Raw genomic sequence first — 17,528 nt, 5'->3', positions numbered from 1 at the left:
GTAATTTTTCGTCTTGAGAAGCACCCACAGGAAAATAATTTGTTCGGCAGAAGCACCTGTAGACCTTGGTGACTTGCGCCTCTTTATCTTGGCTAAATCCTTTTGGCAGTCCGATCGAGGGATTCAAGTATCGCCATGCTGGCGCTACGAGATCAATCCTGTCAGGTTATTGTTTTCTCCAAAATCTTGAATAATTTGGTACTTCACCGTGAGCTTTTTACAATGTCAGGTCCTCTTTGGCTTAGGTGCCTGGGTCCAGGTAGTAAGGAGTTGGGTTTTTCTGGGCGTGTGGTCTCACAGCTACTTCATTTGGGAACAATGGATGCGCAACGTGGCCTTTGAGGATGAGAGACTGTCGCGCTAGGCTGCTGCTGGCTTCTCCCTCCCTCCCCTGCCCCGGTGGGAGAATGCTGCCACACACGCCACCACAGCTAGCAAGCAGAGGAGGTAGGGATGCATGGCCACCACAGGTCTTGTACGCCATATGACGTCAGTGATAACGCAACAGCACACACCGGGCAAGAATCCCACTGCCCGCCAGCTCCAAGCTGAGGGAGGAGGAGGGAGGAGGGGAGGGAGAGGCAGTGGCAGGCGGTGAAGCAGGGGAAAATCTGCACATGCTGTACCGACAGGACACTCTCAGCGTAATGGCGTTATGACCACGAATGTAATGTTAGGTTCTGGCAAGCGCGCGATAACGGTGAAAGCAGATCATGGGACGCTTTGTGAGGACCAACTGTACAATTATTACAGTAACGTTTTCCAAGAATACATAAATATATTGTGGACAGCATGACATGAACATATTAAATATGAGATTATGAGATTGAAATATGATATATCAATTTCCTCGTCCGTGACTGACAGCGGATCGGACAGCTGTGATCGGACCATTACAAACAGCATTTAGATTATTGTCGTTATGCAGTTGTTTCTTTGTCTCGTCTCCTCTCTGATTTTTTTCGTGGTATATATGGTAATTATTTCACATGCAATATATTTATCCTATATGATCCTGTACTCTTTCATAATAATTATCAGTATAATGTTATGATTTGTTTGACTTAAATCATCCTGAATATATACAGCATAAGTGAGGATAATTGAAGAGGATTGTTTTCTTACATTTATTGTACAATTCGATATATATTCATAAAAAATTATATTTATTTCAGTTAACATGGAAAAAAAAATATCGATGTGCATTCAGTATGTGACGTTGATTACACAGGGAAGTTATTTCTGACACATTGATTTAGTCCAGCCACCTTCATTCTCGATTACTCTGCAGCCAGTTGGGAATGGGCGGCGATAATATCAGTTGCGGTTTCCGCCTCAAATTCCTCCGGTGTGTATACTCCTGTAGCTGCACCCTGGTTCTCTTATCTCACACATTCACAATATTGCCTCAAGCGTTCTCTATAGGGTTCATATCACAACTTTTACTTGGCCAGTCTAAAACTTGGAAATTTCTTTGTTCTGCACCACCACGTTACAATCCGTGCGGTATGGATAGGACATCTATCGTTGCATAATTATGTTTTTGAAGCGGAAACATTTGCACATAGAAACCTACTTCTTGAGTATTTCTAAAGACTGTTCAGCTGTGAATCTTCCTTCTATGTCAGTCAGCTCTCAACAAGCACAAATATATCCATCCCCAAACAATGCAAGTCACATGTCGTTGCTTCCCTAAATATGCTGTCTAGCATATCGGTTATTCCTCCTCCAGCAATGTCACCTTCCGTGAGAGGTAGGAAAAGTTTTTAGATCAGTGAATATTACTCTTCCCCAGAAATCTAGGCTTTCTTCAGCGTGCTAGCCAGGCAACCTGCCCTTGCGATGTCGCTCATTTAACTTCTCCTTGGTGGCGGGAGTTCTATGGTGCCTCCTCGTGAAGTCTTCCCTGATTGTTAAAGGAATATTCAATTGAAGCCTCTCATTGAAAATGAAGTCTTGAGGGTTGGCCTCAGCGAAATTCGGATGGCTTCAACCTGTGCAGGTGTTGTTCTGCATTCCGTCCTGTGGTGGTCCTTTAAACTTCCCTCCTCTTCCCACGCTTAATCAATAATACACAGTTGAGCGAAAACCCCCATTCTCGGGCAATTTCAGTGGGTGAAAACCCAGCTTCCTTCATGCCGTTATTCTTCCGTTTAGTGATTTTCTCGTGGTATTTCATGTTGCCAGGGAGCCTTCTACAATTGAGGGAGTGGAAGGGTAGTCAGCACTGACAACTGTGTCTCCTTCACCTTCAATAACGTCAGCATTATATTAATATTTTATTAGGCATTTATAAAAATAAATGATTGAATAAATAAATAAATAAATAAATAAGATACAAATTTATAATACATCATACATATTTAACAACATAGAATTTTTTGTTTTAAAAGTCACCACATAAGGAGATGTAATCATGCAAGCCAGAAACAAGGATTTGGGGGTGGGGGGTTGAAATAGCCACTCGAAAAATACAATTTGCTGTTTACAATATTCAGAGTCTAGGAATGACAATGATAGTGCTAGATAAGGCTTGAAAGTATTAGGCATATGCTACTGCACTAATTCACACCATCAGGCGGATGGTTAAGTAAGATACATTACCAACCTTCAATTGAACGTCATTATCTCACACACACACTCTCTCTTACTACAGGTAGGGTGAACAGATGATTCTGTATCCCACAGAAATTAAAACAGCAGTTTGTGTTGCATGAAATCAGCATCTTTAGAAAGTCAACGACATGGTTACCGACTGGATTAATTACCGAAAATGGATTAAACGTTTGAAGATAATATTCGTATAAATTAATGATAAACAGGCAACCTCATAAACAGCCTTCACACAGCTGTGCCCGATGTATGATGTTCGTTGAACATAATTACCGATTTTTATTTATGTTTGTCTAAACATGAACTCATATAGGTTGGCCCATTGCTCTATCCATTTTAAAATCAAATTAACAGTATATACCAGCAGAAAAGTATAATATAATTGAAACAACAAAGACCAACCATTAATTAAGCAGCGGGGAACTAAGTAACCAATCCGATCACTTTTACCTTCATTCATTTTTACTATGTAGTATAGTAAAACAAACGTTGAGTTGTCAGCGGTTCCAGCAGTGTTCAAAGAATCTTGAGCGAGACTGTACATTAAATAACATTAATTAAAACATTTTTACATTAATTTTACTACAACTATGGGACTATTTTCTTCAGTTCCAGGTGGATAACTGACATTATGGGTGTAAACACTGACAACAATGCGTCTCTTATCCTCTTGTGTTTTAATATTCTCGTACACTATTATTAATGAATTGTATTGTTCATTTTCGCATATATAAAGAGTAATTCAATCAAATACATATTCAGTAATAAACAATGATGAATCTTTTGTACATATTCTTAAAAGATAAATATTGATATCCTTAAATGCTGCTATATGTTGGCGTTCTCAATCCATCTTTTTCTTTGCCATTAGTGGTTCTACTTCTATTGTTCCATTTATTAACATTAAATAACATTACTTAAACATATAAAGTCAGTTCTGCTATAACGCGATAGTTGTGTTCTTGTAAAACATCGTGTTATAGAAATTCGCGTAATAGAAATAACAGGGCTCATGGAGAAAATAGGGTTAGGTGCAGATTACTACTCGAAATCGAAAAAAATTTAGTAGTTAGCCTAACACAAAAGATAGCACAGTCTAAATAAATGTTACATTCATATCTAATAATGAAATCATACAGTAAATGTAACATTTTACCTTGAAAAAATATGAATATAACTTGATGGGGGAGAAGGGTGATTTTGAGGTTGATAACATCGAGCTTCTCTTCAAGGGTTATAGCCTTTCTTTTACGATCATCACCGGGAATGCGATCACCAGAACGCTTCTTGGAGATATTCTTCTTTACCATATTCACAGTTAATACCACAAAATTGGAGAAATAGTGAGCAAAAATCGCGTTACAGCAAACAAGCGTTCGCGTTATACAAATATCGTTCCTCTATTCATAAATCGCGTTAGAGCCAATTCGCGTCGTCAAAACACGTGTTATAGCAGAACTCACTGTACCTGTACAGGTATATAAATTTTTTACATTAATTTACTACAGCCACAACCAGGGTCTTATTTTCTTAATTTTCTCGTGTAGAACTATCGTCCCGGACTCCCGGGTGTAAACACAAACGAAAACAATGGCGTCCCATCTCCTCTTGTGTGACCATATTATTCATTTATATTGTATAAGGTGCATTCACAAACATTATTTAAAGAATATAGTTTGCAATTTTCATTAACTGTATTGTTTTGGGGGGAAAAGAAGGTAAAAAGCCACACAAAAGATATGGAAAGGTCACACTTGGGAATGCATCTCATTAGTATAGTACAGGTTGTACCTCTCTAGTCCGGCAACCTCGGGACCTGACCGGTGCCGGACCATGGAAATTCACCCTTTTCCTGGATAGATAGTGACTTGTGCTTATGCTTGGAAGCACTAGCACCACTTTCTCTGCATCATGGTCTCTTTGAAGACATATTGAAGGGTTAAATGTCGTATAGTAGCTTCTTAAATTTCGCGAGTTTTTAATTCTTAACGTATTTTATTGGAACACACAAAAAAATAAATAAAAATTTTGACGGCGGAAACTTGAATTTCGACGGGTTTGAACGGCCCGCCAACGCAGCAGACGCATATAATCGGGTAAACAGCGCCATTTCTTATGTACAAAAGATTCATTATTGTTTATTACTGAATGTCTTTTTATTGAATTAATGTTAGTGTGCAAAATGAGCAATACAATTCATGAATAATACGTGAGAATATTAAAACACACGAGGAAATGACACAGCATTGTATTCGTGATTACAAAACCAGTGACTGACTGGTTCTACATATAAAACTGAAGAAAATAAGACCTTGGTTGTAGCTGTAGTAAAATTAATGTAAAAAAATTAATATGGTTGTTTGAAGTACCTGTAATGTTATTTAATGTTAATAAATGGAACAATATAAGTAGCTAACCATTAATGGTAAAAAATAAAGTGAGACTGCGCGTATGTAAGTGTGCACACGTGAAAACATATCGTCATTACTCTACATAAGAATATGAAAGCAACACTTATTTACTGCTCATATATATTGAAGGGTGAAATGTTGTACTCTGTATAGACAAGCAGAGAGAGAGAGAAAGAGAGCAGCCGAACTGCCGGATGTAAACAAACCTTAATTTCCCGTGGCTTTGTTGTTGTTGTTTTTTTTACGGGGATTAGCCCACCCGGGCATAGGTCACCGACCCACATTGGGGCCTGAGGGGCAAAAATTTAATACTCCTGTAATAATAATAATAATAATTCAGATAAGTAAAAAAAAAAAAAAAAAAAAAAAAAAAAAAAAAAAAAAAAAAAAAAAAAGCTGCCGATCTCCCTATTGGACAAACTAAAATCGTTCCGGACCACGGGAGTTTCTGGACCACAGAATGCCGGACTAGAGAGGTACAACCTGTACTGTATTTCTCGGCGTATAAGCCGAGGTTGTAAGCCCCCAAACATTCCCCAAAATCATGGGGTCGGCTTATACAGCAGATCTAGATCATGAACCTTAAAAATTTCTGGTGCATAGCAGCGAGACATTTACTACTCACAAACTTCAATGTGACCGCCCAAACAGTTGTTTTTCTCTTTCTGAGAACCCATATATAAAACAACTTTGAAACACAACTTTGTTATTATAAAGACATGAACTGAAATGGCCTAAAATACTAAAATAATAGAAATACTACAACAGCTACATGACACGACTGTTGTTCACTATTACTGGCAAGGTGGCTTGATCAGCTGTTATTCACCCCAAGAAAAAGTGCAAAAGAAAGTCTTGAATTACAAATTCTTCATTTAAGACATGAAAAGAAAAAGACATCAGTAAAAATTTTAAAATACAATATAGAATTGAAATGGTTTATAAATCCTTCAAAATCTTCCTCTGAACTAGTGGTTCCTTCCGGCGAATCCCAGTCCTCCGATTCGACTGCGGCTTCGGCTTCATCGTCATCTTCCCACACCACATCCTCCTCCTCACCATCCAGAGAATTGGATATTCAACATTTTTTAAATGATTTTACTACTGTTTCTGTTTTATGGCATTCCAAGAATCTATCACAAATTCGCACAGCAACTCAAGTGGCGCAGCTCGCATATTGCCTCCTTTTGTTAATGTTTTCTCACCTTCAATCTTCCACTTGTTCCACCTATCTCTAACTCTGACCTTGAAAGGCTTATTAAGGCATACATCAAGAGGCTGAACAACATATGTTAATCTACCAGGTATTACTGCAGTGTCTGTGTTATGTTTTTTCAAGCATTTTTTCACTGGCTCAGTCAAGTGAGACAGGAACATATCCCACACTAGCAAACTACGCTCCTTCCTCCGTCCACCTGGCCTCCTACTCCAAATGTGTTCTAACCACAGCCTAACTCCTCCTTCGTCCATCCAACCATTCTCATGCACGTGCACATACGCCCCTGCTGGGAACTTAACTTTTGGCATTGTTTTCCGCTTAAAGATAATCATGGGTTTCAACTTTGTTCCATCTGCCATACAACTCAAAACCACTGTGAAGCGTGCATTTTCATGTCCAGTAGTCTTCACCAAAATAGTTTTTGGGCCGTTTGCTTCCACCGTTCGATTGCTGATCATATTAAAGTTCATAGGAGTTTCGTTCATATTACCAATACAGGTTAGAGGGAAATTGTGGTTGCGCCGTATTTGAATAATGTACCGTTGAAAACATGTGATTTTGCTCTCCAGGTCACGGGGTGGCTTCTGTGCGATTTTAGTTTTCTGTCTTAATACTAATCCTTTTCTATTCATAAAACGGCTACACCGGCCTCTTGTTGCCTTGAAGTCTTTACTGGTGTCTGGATTTGACTTGGCCAGCTTCATTGCGTAAATACATATGTCGTTCCCGGTGATCACGTATCCACTCTCTCGGTTCTCGTTGACCCACTCGAATAATTTCTCCTCCAGTTCTGGTCACTGTTATTTACCTCTTCTCAGGGCACATTTTGTTCTGGGGATGTCTTTTAACTATTCTTCAGCCTTCTTCCACTCTCGAACATGCTTCTCGTTAACGCCGAATTCTCTTGCAGCTGCAGAGTTGTTTGATGCCTTTGCAAATCTTATAACTTTTAACTTGAAAGATGCGTTGTATTTCATTCGTTTTGCGGGTGGGGCCATTTTACCATACCTGTAAGGTTTAAAGACAACCACCTCATAGATATGGAAAATGCCAAGTGGAGAGAATGTGGTAAACAGATAAGAGGTCGATTATGAAGGTGAGTCAGTCCAGTATCGAATGTCAAACCGCTCGTAACAGTAATGCTAATAATGAGACAAGAGGTCGACTATGAAGGTGATTCAGTCCAGTATTGAATGTCAAACCGCTCGTAACGGTAATGCTCATAATGAGTCGAGTTTGGGGGTCGGCTTATACACACGACATCAGCCTAGAACTGATATTTCAGCTAAATATTCGGGGGTCGGCTTATACGCCGAGAAATACGGTAATTAATGATTCGCGATACGATGATTCACCTTACACAACTTATTGGAGGACACATTACCGTCGTTATTTGAGGCTTTACTGTATTCTGTATTTTGTTTTGTGTTTTGTGAATTATATTGTAGATTGGAGAGATTTTTACATTTTCCCCATATTATTGTAATTCCCAAAACACCCAAAAGATTTTCTGTTAATGCAAATTTTCTTCCATAAAGTATCTAATAACTCACTCCATACATTCTCAACTCCTAATTACAGGTATTCACAAAAAGTAATTCTCACCGGGAAAATAATAGATCTCTGGGTGACAGAATCACCAACATGGCAATGATGGTTCCTTCCCACACCTGCTGCAACTTTTGGTTTTACTTAATTCTTTACATCTTGCTCGCTCACTCACACTACTGTATATACTGTACATGGTCACTTCTCATTTCTGTACTGTAATAAAATGTAGTGTACAGTGAGAATTATTTTCATTTTTCTTTGGTACAGTACTTTCTTAATTACGTTACAGTATTGTAAAATAATGAGAAATTTAAACTTATTTCTATTTCAGCTTCCAATGACAACACATTTAAGCCTGATCTTTTCTTATTGCTGTGTTTCCAATCTATTCTAACTATTATGTATTTATTGTTACACCATATACTGTACCTCTGTGGGACCTAGGAGCCCAGAGATGCCATGCTGGATGGAGAGACCAGAGCCCACACAGAAGATCATGGCCCCAGATATTAATGAAGAAACATATCTCATGGTGGTGTAGCCATAGGGATGAACTATGTCAGCACTCTGGAAAATGTTCAAGTACATTTAAATTGTCTTTTGATTCTATGCAAATTAGAGCAAATACTTGGCTGGATGTATATTTTACACAGCAATGAAGAGGAGAAATAAACTGGTTGGAAAATTTAAAGGATACTATACTTGAGGTCAGTAAAGTTCAGTATGACATGCTCCAAAATGTGTGTTCAGAGGGAAACAGAAATGCACTTTTATGTCTGTAGAGCCACAAGGAACTCACATTGAGCTTGTATAGCTTGAGAATAAAACTTTTTGAGTTCTTTATTAGTATACTGTACCTTTCTTTTCAATGTACAGTAGCTGTTAGTTTTTCAAAGTAAATGTATAAAATAGGGAATATAATTTGTAATCACCCGGTATTTTTTTCATTATACCATCCTTCAAGCATTTTCATGTCCTTGTTCTTAAATGTTTAAAACACTGATTAAGCAGGTGTTTTACTGCCTCCTACCTACCTGTTTTGACTTATGAATACCATAGGCAAGAAGGAGCTGGTTGGTGACATCAGCAAAGGAATGCAATGCTTCTGCAAACAGACTGTGTGCTCCAGTGAATGCCCATGCCCCTAACTTCATTATAAAGTTTGCTCCATTACTGAAAGAAACAAATCAGCAGATTAACAGTTTGGGTGGGAATTATATTAAAAAACAAAACAATCAATCTTATGAATATATTCCACATTTCTTATCAACAAACAAAGATATTTCCCTGTAGATAAAGTATTACAGTACAGTACAGTAAGTGAAAACAACAGAAGGTATGAGATAGAGGTGGAGACTAGAACCCCAGGCCCAATAAAACTCTTTCTCATGTGAGGTGAAACAGTCTTTAGATATAACTAACAACAACTTAATTAGTCTTATAGTTTAATATACTGAGTGACATATAATGTCTCTACTAAAATTTAGGATAATTTGTTACATAAGTACAGTGTGCTACTAAATAAAAGAACAGTGAAGTTCTTATATGTTATGGAGACACCGGCGTCAGATCCAGTATGGCGAGTCATTAAAATTTAGTTGAGATATTAGTGTAGTAATGTCTGACGTAATAACCTCCAAATAAAAAAAAAATTGTTACAATGCTACTACAAAACTCATCATAAACATCAGAAACCAAAATTTTATTCAAGGTAATTATGATCTTCACTTCTGAATGAGTGACCACAAAATCAAGTAAGACTTCTTCTCTAGGCAGCACACAAGGCACCTAGGTGTTATGAACTTCACCAATGCAAGCAAACTTATATTACAGATCAGAAACAACATTTTAATCATAGAAAATTTTTAGAAATTTTCACCCTCTTCTGGGATGAGCTTCCTTAGTAATATCAAGGTTCATCAGTGCTTAGAAACTTATGTTACAGTTTAGAAGCCAGTAATCTAGTTTTACCAAGTAACCAGTGAATCACACGGGAATAGGCGCTTTAATTTCCCTAAGGCTAAGGTACTGTACCTATGAAACATTTGGGTCAGTAATACCCACATACTTTAGTTACAGTTCAAAAACCAATACAACAGTGTTATTAACAATATGTTTCACTGTTGACTCATTAATTCCAGAATCACCCAAGATTTCACTCTTTCTAAGGCCAAGATACTTACTAAATGCCAAAGTTCACCTGGTGCATGAAAACTTTAAGGATTATATACAGTCCTATAATTTTAACTTAGACAACAATGACCTTGATCTTTGAGCCAGTGACCCCTAAAGTATAAGGTCCATCCTCTCCCTTGGGGCAAATAACAAACCACATGCACTACAATTTTCTTCAGTACAGTACATGAAAACTCACTTATGGCTTGGAAACCTAAAAGTTAAGGAATGGATGGACACTGGACAGATGGACTACACCATTATGTGGCCCGCAAACTCCAGAAATATATAAAGCCAACAGATAAGGAATGAGACTTCATGGTTATGGCAACACTACGCAATTACTGTACAGTAGATAATTATAAAATATATTTCCCAATGTTTTTTATGTTTAAGTGCACTAATGATGAGAGACTTTAAGATAACAAAATTACTGTGCAGTATTTCATTAATTTTAATAAAATACTATACTTTAACAAGGTGTGCTATTGCTTTTCGTTGTGACTAATTAGAAGCACCAACTCAAAGCAACAGCACAATTCCTTACATCACGACTGCAGCCCACACAACCTTCCCGGAGGCATCTAAGCCAGGTGGTTTGACAGGCTCAGGCCCAGTCCTCTGGTCACGACGATAGTCCTTCAGTAATTTCTTGATGTTGAAGATATCTGTTACATAAAAAGTGGATTAGTCTCCCAGCAAAAAATGAAGATATTATAAAATAATATTACACCGAACTATATCATAAATATGTACAGTAGACCCTTGATATTTGCAGGGTGAAGTTCTTGTAAAAACCTCACAAATGCAGAAACCTTAGTTCAATGGGAAACAGGGGGTTAGGTTCCTGGTATGACTGAACACAAAAAGGGAAAATGGTAACTGCTTAAGAAAAATTACTACAATAAACACTGTATTGTGCCTGTAAATAATTATAATCTAAAGAGAGTAATGTGTTTTTAACGTAACTGTGATGATGAAATATGATTTGAGGCGTTTGAGTTAAAAGGGTGCCAAATTTACATCGTAAGAAAGTGTGCATCAAAGTTAAAAAAAAGTAAATACAGTAATACCCAGGTTTACGCGATTTTCGTTTACACGTTTCCACATTTATGCGGTCCCCCGCCAGAACCGGATGCCCACTTTATGCGGTGCATCTACTCATATACGCGGAGAGCGGCTGGCGGTCCCCCGCTGCCACTTTTGGATTCAAACTTCCCGCCATCTCCCGTCATCCCACCATGCTTGGGCAAGCCGCGCGGGTAGGTTGCGCAGTGGATGTCTCTGTTGCGTTATCGGTGACGTCATATGACGTATCGGACTGTGATTGGGCCACGCATCCTTACCTCCCTCCGCCGCTAGCTGTGATTGGTTTAATGTAATATGACGTGCCCACCCGCGGGAGGGAGGAGAGACGACGCTTGACCTAGCCGCGTCAGTTACATCCCTCCAGGCCACACCGTGTATACCAGTATCTATTGTTCCGAAAAAATGGCTGCCACCGGACCACCACCACCACAGAAAAACCTTGCATTACCTGGACCCAGCCGCCCTAAGCCAAAGAAGATACAACGTTCCCTAAGCTACGATGTGAAGTACAAGATCATTCAAGAGTTGGAGAAAGGAAGAAGACAGGTTGATCTCGTTCGCCAGCATGGCATGAACGAATCTACGAACCGGACGATAAAGAAGGATGCAGCCAAGATAAAAGAACACATGAACATCACAAAGTCTGCAGGTGCTTCAATGTATTGTCAGAACAAGGTGCTGCTCAAGACTGAAAATTTACTTGGTGAGCTACTTGATTCATCAGGCTCGATGCAACATGGCGGTGGACACGCGGTCAGTTCAAGAATACGCACGTGAACTGTACGCAGCAGTGGCACGTAAGATGAGAATTGCAGAGCCCAAACCCTTCAATGCTTCCTTTGGGTGGTTGCAGAGGTTTAAGAAGAGGAACAAGATCACCAACATTAACATTGGTGGTGAAGAAGCGAGTGCTGACCGTGTTGCGGCTAGGGATTTTCCTCCAATCTTACGTGAGGTTATAGAGCAAGGACCATACACCGATGACCAGGTGTTCAACATGGACGAATCCGGTCTGTTTCGGAAAAAGCTACCTTCCAAGACCTTCGTTGTCCAGTCTGCCAGCAAGTGTCGGGGCCGGAAGTTGCAGAAGGAGCGCATCACCGTCCTCTTTACCACCAATGCCTTCGGTTCCTATAAACTCAAGTTATCGGTGATCCACACAGCCCGCAAGCCGCACACCTACAAAAACATGGACATGAACAAGCTAAATGTTCACTGGCTAACCGGATAAGGCGTGAATGTTCTCTGCTCTGTCACTCTCCTGGTTTGATGACTGTTTCGTTCCCGACGTCAAGAAATTTTGCGAGCAACAGAATGTTCCATTCAACATTTTGTTGTTCCTTGACAACGCACCAGGACATTCGCCCCTACTGTTGGATCGTCACCCCAACGTAAAAGTGGTCTTCCTTCCTCCCAACACTACGTCATTAATCCAGCCCATGGACCAAGAATTAATCTGCAATGTGAAAGCTGCATTCTCTACAAAGAAGTTTAAGCTCCTGAACGACTGTACCAACACCAAGGATGAGTTGCGTAACCTGGGTGACACCGATAGCGAGAGCGACGAAGACGAGGAACAACAGTTGGCGGATCAAGAAGTTCTCGTCAAAGAGTATTGGAAAAAATTTAACGTCAAGAAAGCTGTGGACTTCTTGGTGGAGGCATGTGATCAGCTGTCTGTAGCAACGGTTTGTCAAGCATGGAGGCATGTGTTGCAAGGTATCCCAGGTGGGAGGCAGAGTCAACCTGTGACTGGTGAGGTTCAGTCTGTTGCAGTGGCAGTGGACCTTGCAAGAGAAGCTGCGCAGAGTGTTACAGCTGCAGGCTTTTCCGAGACCACCAACGAAGACATCCTGGAGGTGATCAGGGATCCTGAGGTGACTGCCGACGAGATGTTAGTAGACGATCACGTCAGTGAAGAGGCAGGTGGTGCGTCAACCCCAGAAGAACACAAGTTATCGCATGGTAATGTAAGGGGTGCCATCGAGTGTGTAGAGAAACTGAAGCTCCTCCTTTCCGACGACCCTGACGATAACCGCTATGAAGTCTTCACTACCCAGCTGTTGCAGATTATGGACCCCTACATCAAGGTGTATCACGACAACATCAACACTAGCCATCAACAAAGCATTACCGAGTTCTTCGCCCGCAACCCACCACAGCCAGCCCAAGCCAGTGATAGTGACAGTGACAGTGATGGTGACTTTGAGGGATTTGTCAGGGAGGCCCTGACAACTATGGAGGTTAGTGATGGTGAGTCACCTGAGGGCCAGTAATCTGCCCTCTGCCTCGGAACCAGCCGTCATTCCCGTACACCGACCCATCTCTTCTACTAACGTAAGTGTTAAACCTAACCTTGATTTTTCCTAACCTAACCTTACGTGTTAAACTTTGATTTTTCCTAACCTAACCTAACCTTAGGTACGTGTTAAACCTTCATTTTTTAAAAACTAACCTAACCTTACGTAAGTGTTAAACCTTGATTTTTTCTAACCTAACCTAACCTAACCTGACGTAAGTGTTAAACCTTGATTTTTCTTTTACCTGGTACAGCATATTATTATTCTCTTATTGATATTTCTCTTCTATATTATGTGTGTGTGTGCATACCATCATAAAGTTAAGATGTTGTTTTTATTTCAACGTACATATTGTGTAGGCAGAAAGTGGAGTTTGGGGGTCGGCCCAGTCTCTATTTCAATTAATCCCATATGTTCTGTTGTTCCATTTGTGCGTTTCTCGTTTTACGCGGACCTCCGCGGGTTCAATTGACCGCGTAAATCGGGGTATTACTGTAACCATAAAAAACTCATCCATTATGATAAACTAAAACTGTACTATTTTCACCTTTTTCTACAGTTCCACATGTTTCTGTCTTTTATGAGTAGCCTCACACACTCGTCTGCACACATCACCGTAAATAAAACTAATCATCATTATCAATGCATGAAATGTAAACTTATAACTGAAAAAGTGTAGCAGCATAACAACTCTACATTAGTAACAGAACGAGCATATTATTCTTCATGTTTTAAGATAGCAGTTTCACCCACAAGATGTGTGGATTTCAATGAATTGCAAATTCACTAAAGCCAAAGGTCGTCGGTCATGAACTGGGAGTTGGTATACATTTATTCAATCCTGAATACCCAGTAAGTGGAATTCATGAATCATCTGAATACACTGAAGTTATAAAATTATATACTGTACTGTATTGTACTGTGATAGTTGGTACTGATGCTATACTGAATTACTACACTTCAACATAAGGTCTCAAGTGTGTAACTAGGTCAATAATTACACTAATCATAATTTTTTTTTCATACTGTGTGGCGTGACAGTTGGTTTGTTGTATGAGCCCATATACTGAGGTTACCCTGGCCATGCCACCAGGAACAAACCATCCTCTAACCTAATCTTCACCCAGAATGTAGTGCGGGTGTGACTTTAGCCCAGAAGATGTTTAAACAGGTGGGAGACATGAAAATATTGTATACAGTTTATGGGTATTTCTGAGATAGCAGTTTACAGTACTGTATATTGTAATAATGAAGCATATACTGTAGCTGTTTAAGGGTAGTTAAATTACAGCAAACTGATTTTTAGTATTTGCTTTCTAACACTAGTATGTGAAAACACTTGGTGTGTACAGTACTCAAAGAAACATTTCTATATTATGGAAAATTGATGTTTTGTTTTATAATGGTGAGTGTTCACAGAACCTTTATGGTTATGAACTGAGAAATCTGTGCAACAAAAATCTTAGGAACTTTTCTTAGGCAACCTTGCTATGAGAGGACAAAGTAAGCCAGAAGCAGCCTTAGTTTTAATGATTGTATTCATTACTCACTAATGCCTGACCTGAAGGTTACTCCCCCATCAGAAGCAACAGTTTTACTCTAGAATGCTGTCCATCTGCTATACAGTACAGGTACAGGCCTATAACAATCTAGATACTGTACTGTATATTTATTTCCTGTTTGAAATTCACTTCTCGGTAATTCATCAACTCTTACTAGAAATGCTAATCTTTTACTCAATACAGAAATTCATTAAACTTTTTTTCGATGATTCACTTTGTCCATCTTCACCTGCAGGACTAAAACATAAAACTATATTGTCTCCTGTGGACTGAAATGAGACAACAGAAGCTATAACGGGATTTACAAGATGGTCCTACAAACTTAGTAAAATAATGAGGATAAAAATGACTACTTCTGCAATTTGTGTACTGTACTAAAAACTTCATTTTCATTACTTTGTAACTGTACTGTATATAAATATTTCTTAATTAAAAAGCAGATTAACATATGCTGTAGATGTAATATCTCTAACCAGGTTTGATAATATTGTCACATGTAAACCCTGTAGTAGGAGGAAGGCACATAATGTAAACAATATTACATCCTTGCTCCAACATGTTCATAGAAATATTTTGGATGAAAAGAAAATTAGGCATCATTTATGGTTTAGAGAGCTTAAGACAAATCAATGCAGAGAAGATTTAACCAATAATAGTGTAATGTACATGAAGCTCTGGTCTGAGAATGTGGAGTCAGTGTGTGCAGTATGGTTTAATATACTGTACAGTAGACCCTGACATAACGTGACTTGATACAATGATTTTACTACAGTATTAATTTTTAGCAGTACTTTAGCTTTCTGGTGTTACCAAGGGAACCCTCAGCTATGATCTTGGTAGTGCAGCAATTATTTTTTTTTAATTGGACTAGGATGTTTTGTTCAGGTTTATGATGCTTTACAGTATTTGCATTTATATATGAAAAAGAAGCGAATAAAATGAAATGAAGTTGGGATGGTGAAGTGTATCAATGTTCTCAAGAGATCTGTGAACACCATTTGCAGAGGGGTGCTTCTGAGGAGTAGTGCTGCAGATAATTTCATTCATATTTTTGCCCTATTTTTGTTGTACTGTACTGTACTATAATAAATGTTACACAGCACTCTACTGTGTTCTTTCTTTTTATATTTTCCACCTAACACCAGGTCACACAACACCCATATTTTTCAGTGAATTTTAATCTAAATTAGAATATATAAAAATTGCCCCACAGAAAGGCAGCTGGGAAGTTGTTATGCAGTTTACTGAAAAATAGTTTTTCCCAAAAAATTGTTAAGGATAAAATGTGCCAAGTATGGAAATTTCAAGGGTGTTTTGTGTTGGGGGAAGAAAGAAATAAAAAAAAATAAAATAAAACTTCCTTGCAGTACAGGTTGATAACCCTTTACCCGAAATTCCGAAAACCGAAAAGCTCTGAAAACCGATTTTTTTTTTGGGGGGGGGACATTTTTTTATTTTTTATTTATTTTATTTATTTATTTTTAAACAGGGATTAGCCCACCCAAGCATAGATCACTGACTCACATCGGGGCCTGGGGGGGGAAATGTAATAATAATTATAATACCGTACAGTAATAATAATTATTCATAGTAAATAAAAATTTTAATAAAAATACACCAAAATAAAATAATAATGATAACAATAATAATAATAATGATAAAATTAATTATAATAATAACAATAATACTATAATAATAAAATAATAATAATACAGTAAAGAAATACAAGAATGAAAAAAAGACCAAAAGTGAGAAACACGACCTAGGCTATGATATGAATTATTATTATTATTAATATTACTTTATTATATTTTCGCCTCCCAGACCCCAATGTGGGTCAGTGATCTATGCCTGGGTGGGCTAACCATTCTGAAAACCGAAAAATTCCGAAAACCGAAATGCTTCTGACCCCAAGGATTTCGGATAAAGGATTGTCAACCTGTAGTGTACTGTACATTAATTTTTTAATGGTGAAATTGCATCAATTGGGTATGCCCATGAAATCATAATATTGTTTTCAATGTTTCATTTCTCAAAGAAGCATTAAATATTTTTAAAATGTTGCATTAAATATGCTTTTAAAGGTTTAATGTAATATAGAGACAATCAATCAGTTGATGAAAACCCAGCACTGGCCAGCAGCAGTTACACACATCACAATGCCCCTAAAGGTTTATTGCTCCATCAGTCACTAAGAATCTGAATGACTGCAGTCAAGAAAGCATTTGCTCAGACTCAAGATGAGTTGTTATATGTTAAAAAGTGTTTTGAAATACTGTAATGTAATGTCATTAGTGTTGAAGTGAGAAACAATGGTGTCTAATGGAATTTTCTGAGGCTACAGTCCAGTATCCTATGTTTCCCATTGAAATATGGTAGAGTACATAGAACGATATAACATTATTTGTTATTGAGTTACAGTTCTCAGTCCTACTCTCACATTATATCAAGGATCTACTGTATAATGCATGGGCAAGACACAACTGTACAGATGTGTGATACTTTCATGAAGTACTGTACTGTATAGTGACATGGATACACACACATTAGAGAAAGTCACACACACAGCTATAAGGAAAATAATGAGGGAGAAATGAAGCATCTGCAC

The 17,528-nt window shown here is 38.4% G+C and overlaps 1 protein-coding gene across 1 annotated transcript in view; it reads right to left on the bottom strand.

Annotated features, from left to right (window-relative positions):
* The window catches only part of LOC121859247 (zinc transporter 9-like), a 75,949-nt gene that overhangs the window by 39,612 nt on the left and 18,809 nt on the right, over nucleotides 1-17,528 (bottom strand). Inside the window, 3 exon segments of the mRNA XM_042355989.1 lie at nucleotides 8,224-8,361; nucleotides 8,829-8,967; nucleotides 10,517-10,637. Coding sequence (XP_042211923.1) covers nucleotides 8,224-8,361; nucleotides 8,829-8,967; nucleotides 10,517-10,637 — 398 coding nt within the window.

This window comes from Homarus americanus, unplaced genomic scaffold (genome assembly GCF_018991925.1).
Source record: "Homarus americanus isolate GMGI-L3 unplaced genomic scaffold, GMGI_Hamer_2.0 scaffold36188, whole genome shotgun sequence".
NCBI lineage: Eukaryota > Metazoa > Arthropoda > Malacostraca > Decapoda > Nephropidae > Homarus > Homarus americanus.
The sequence above is the reverse complement of the archived record's forward strand: the minus strand, read 5'-3'. Positions and strand labels throughout refer to the sequence as shown.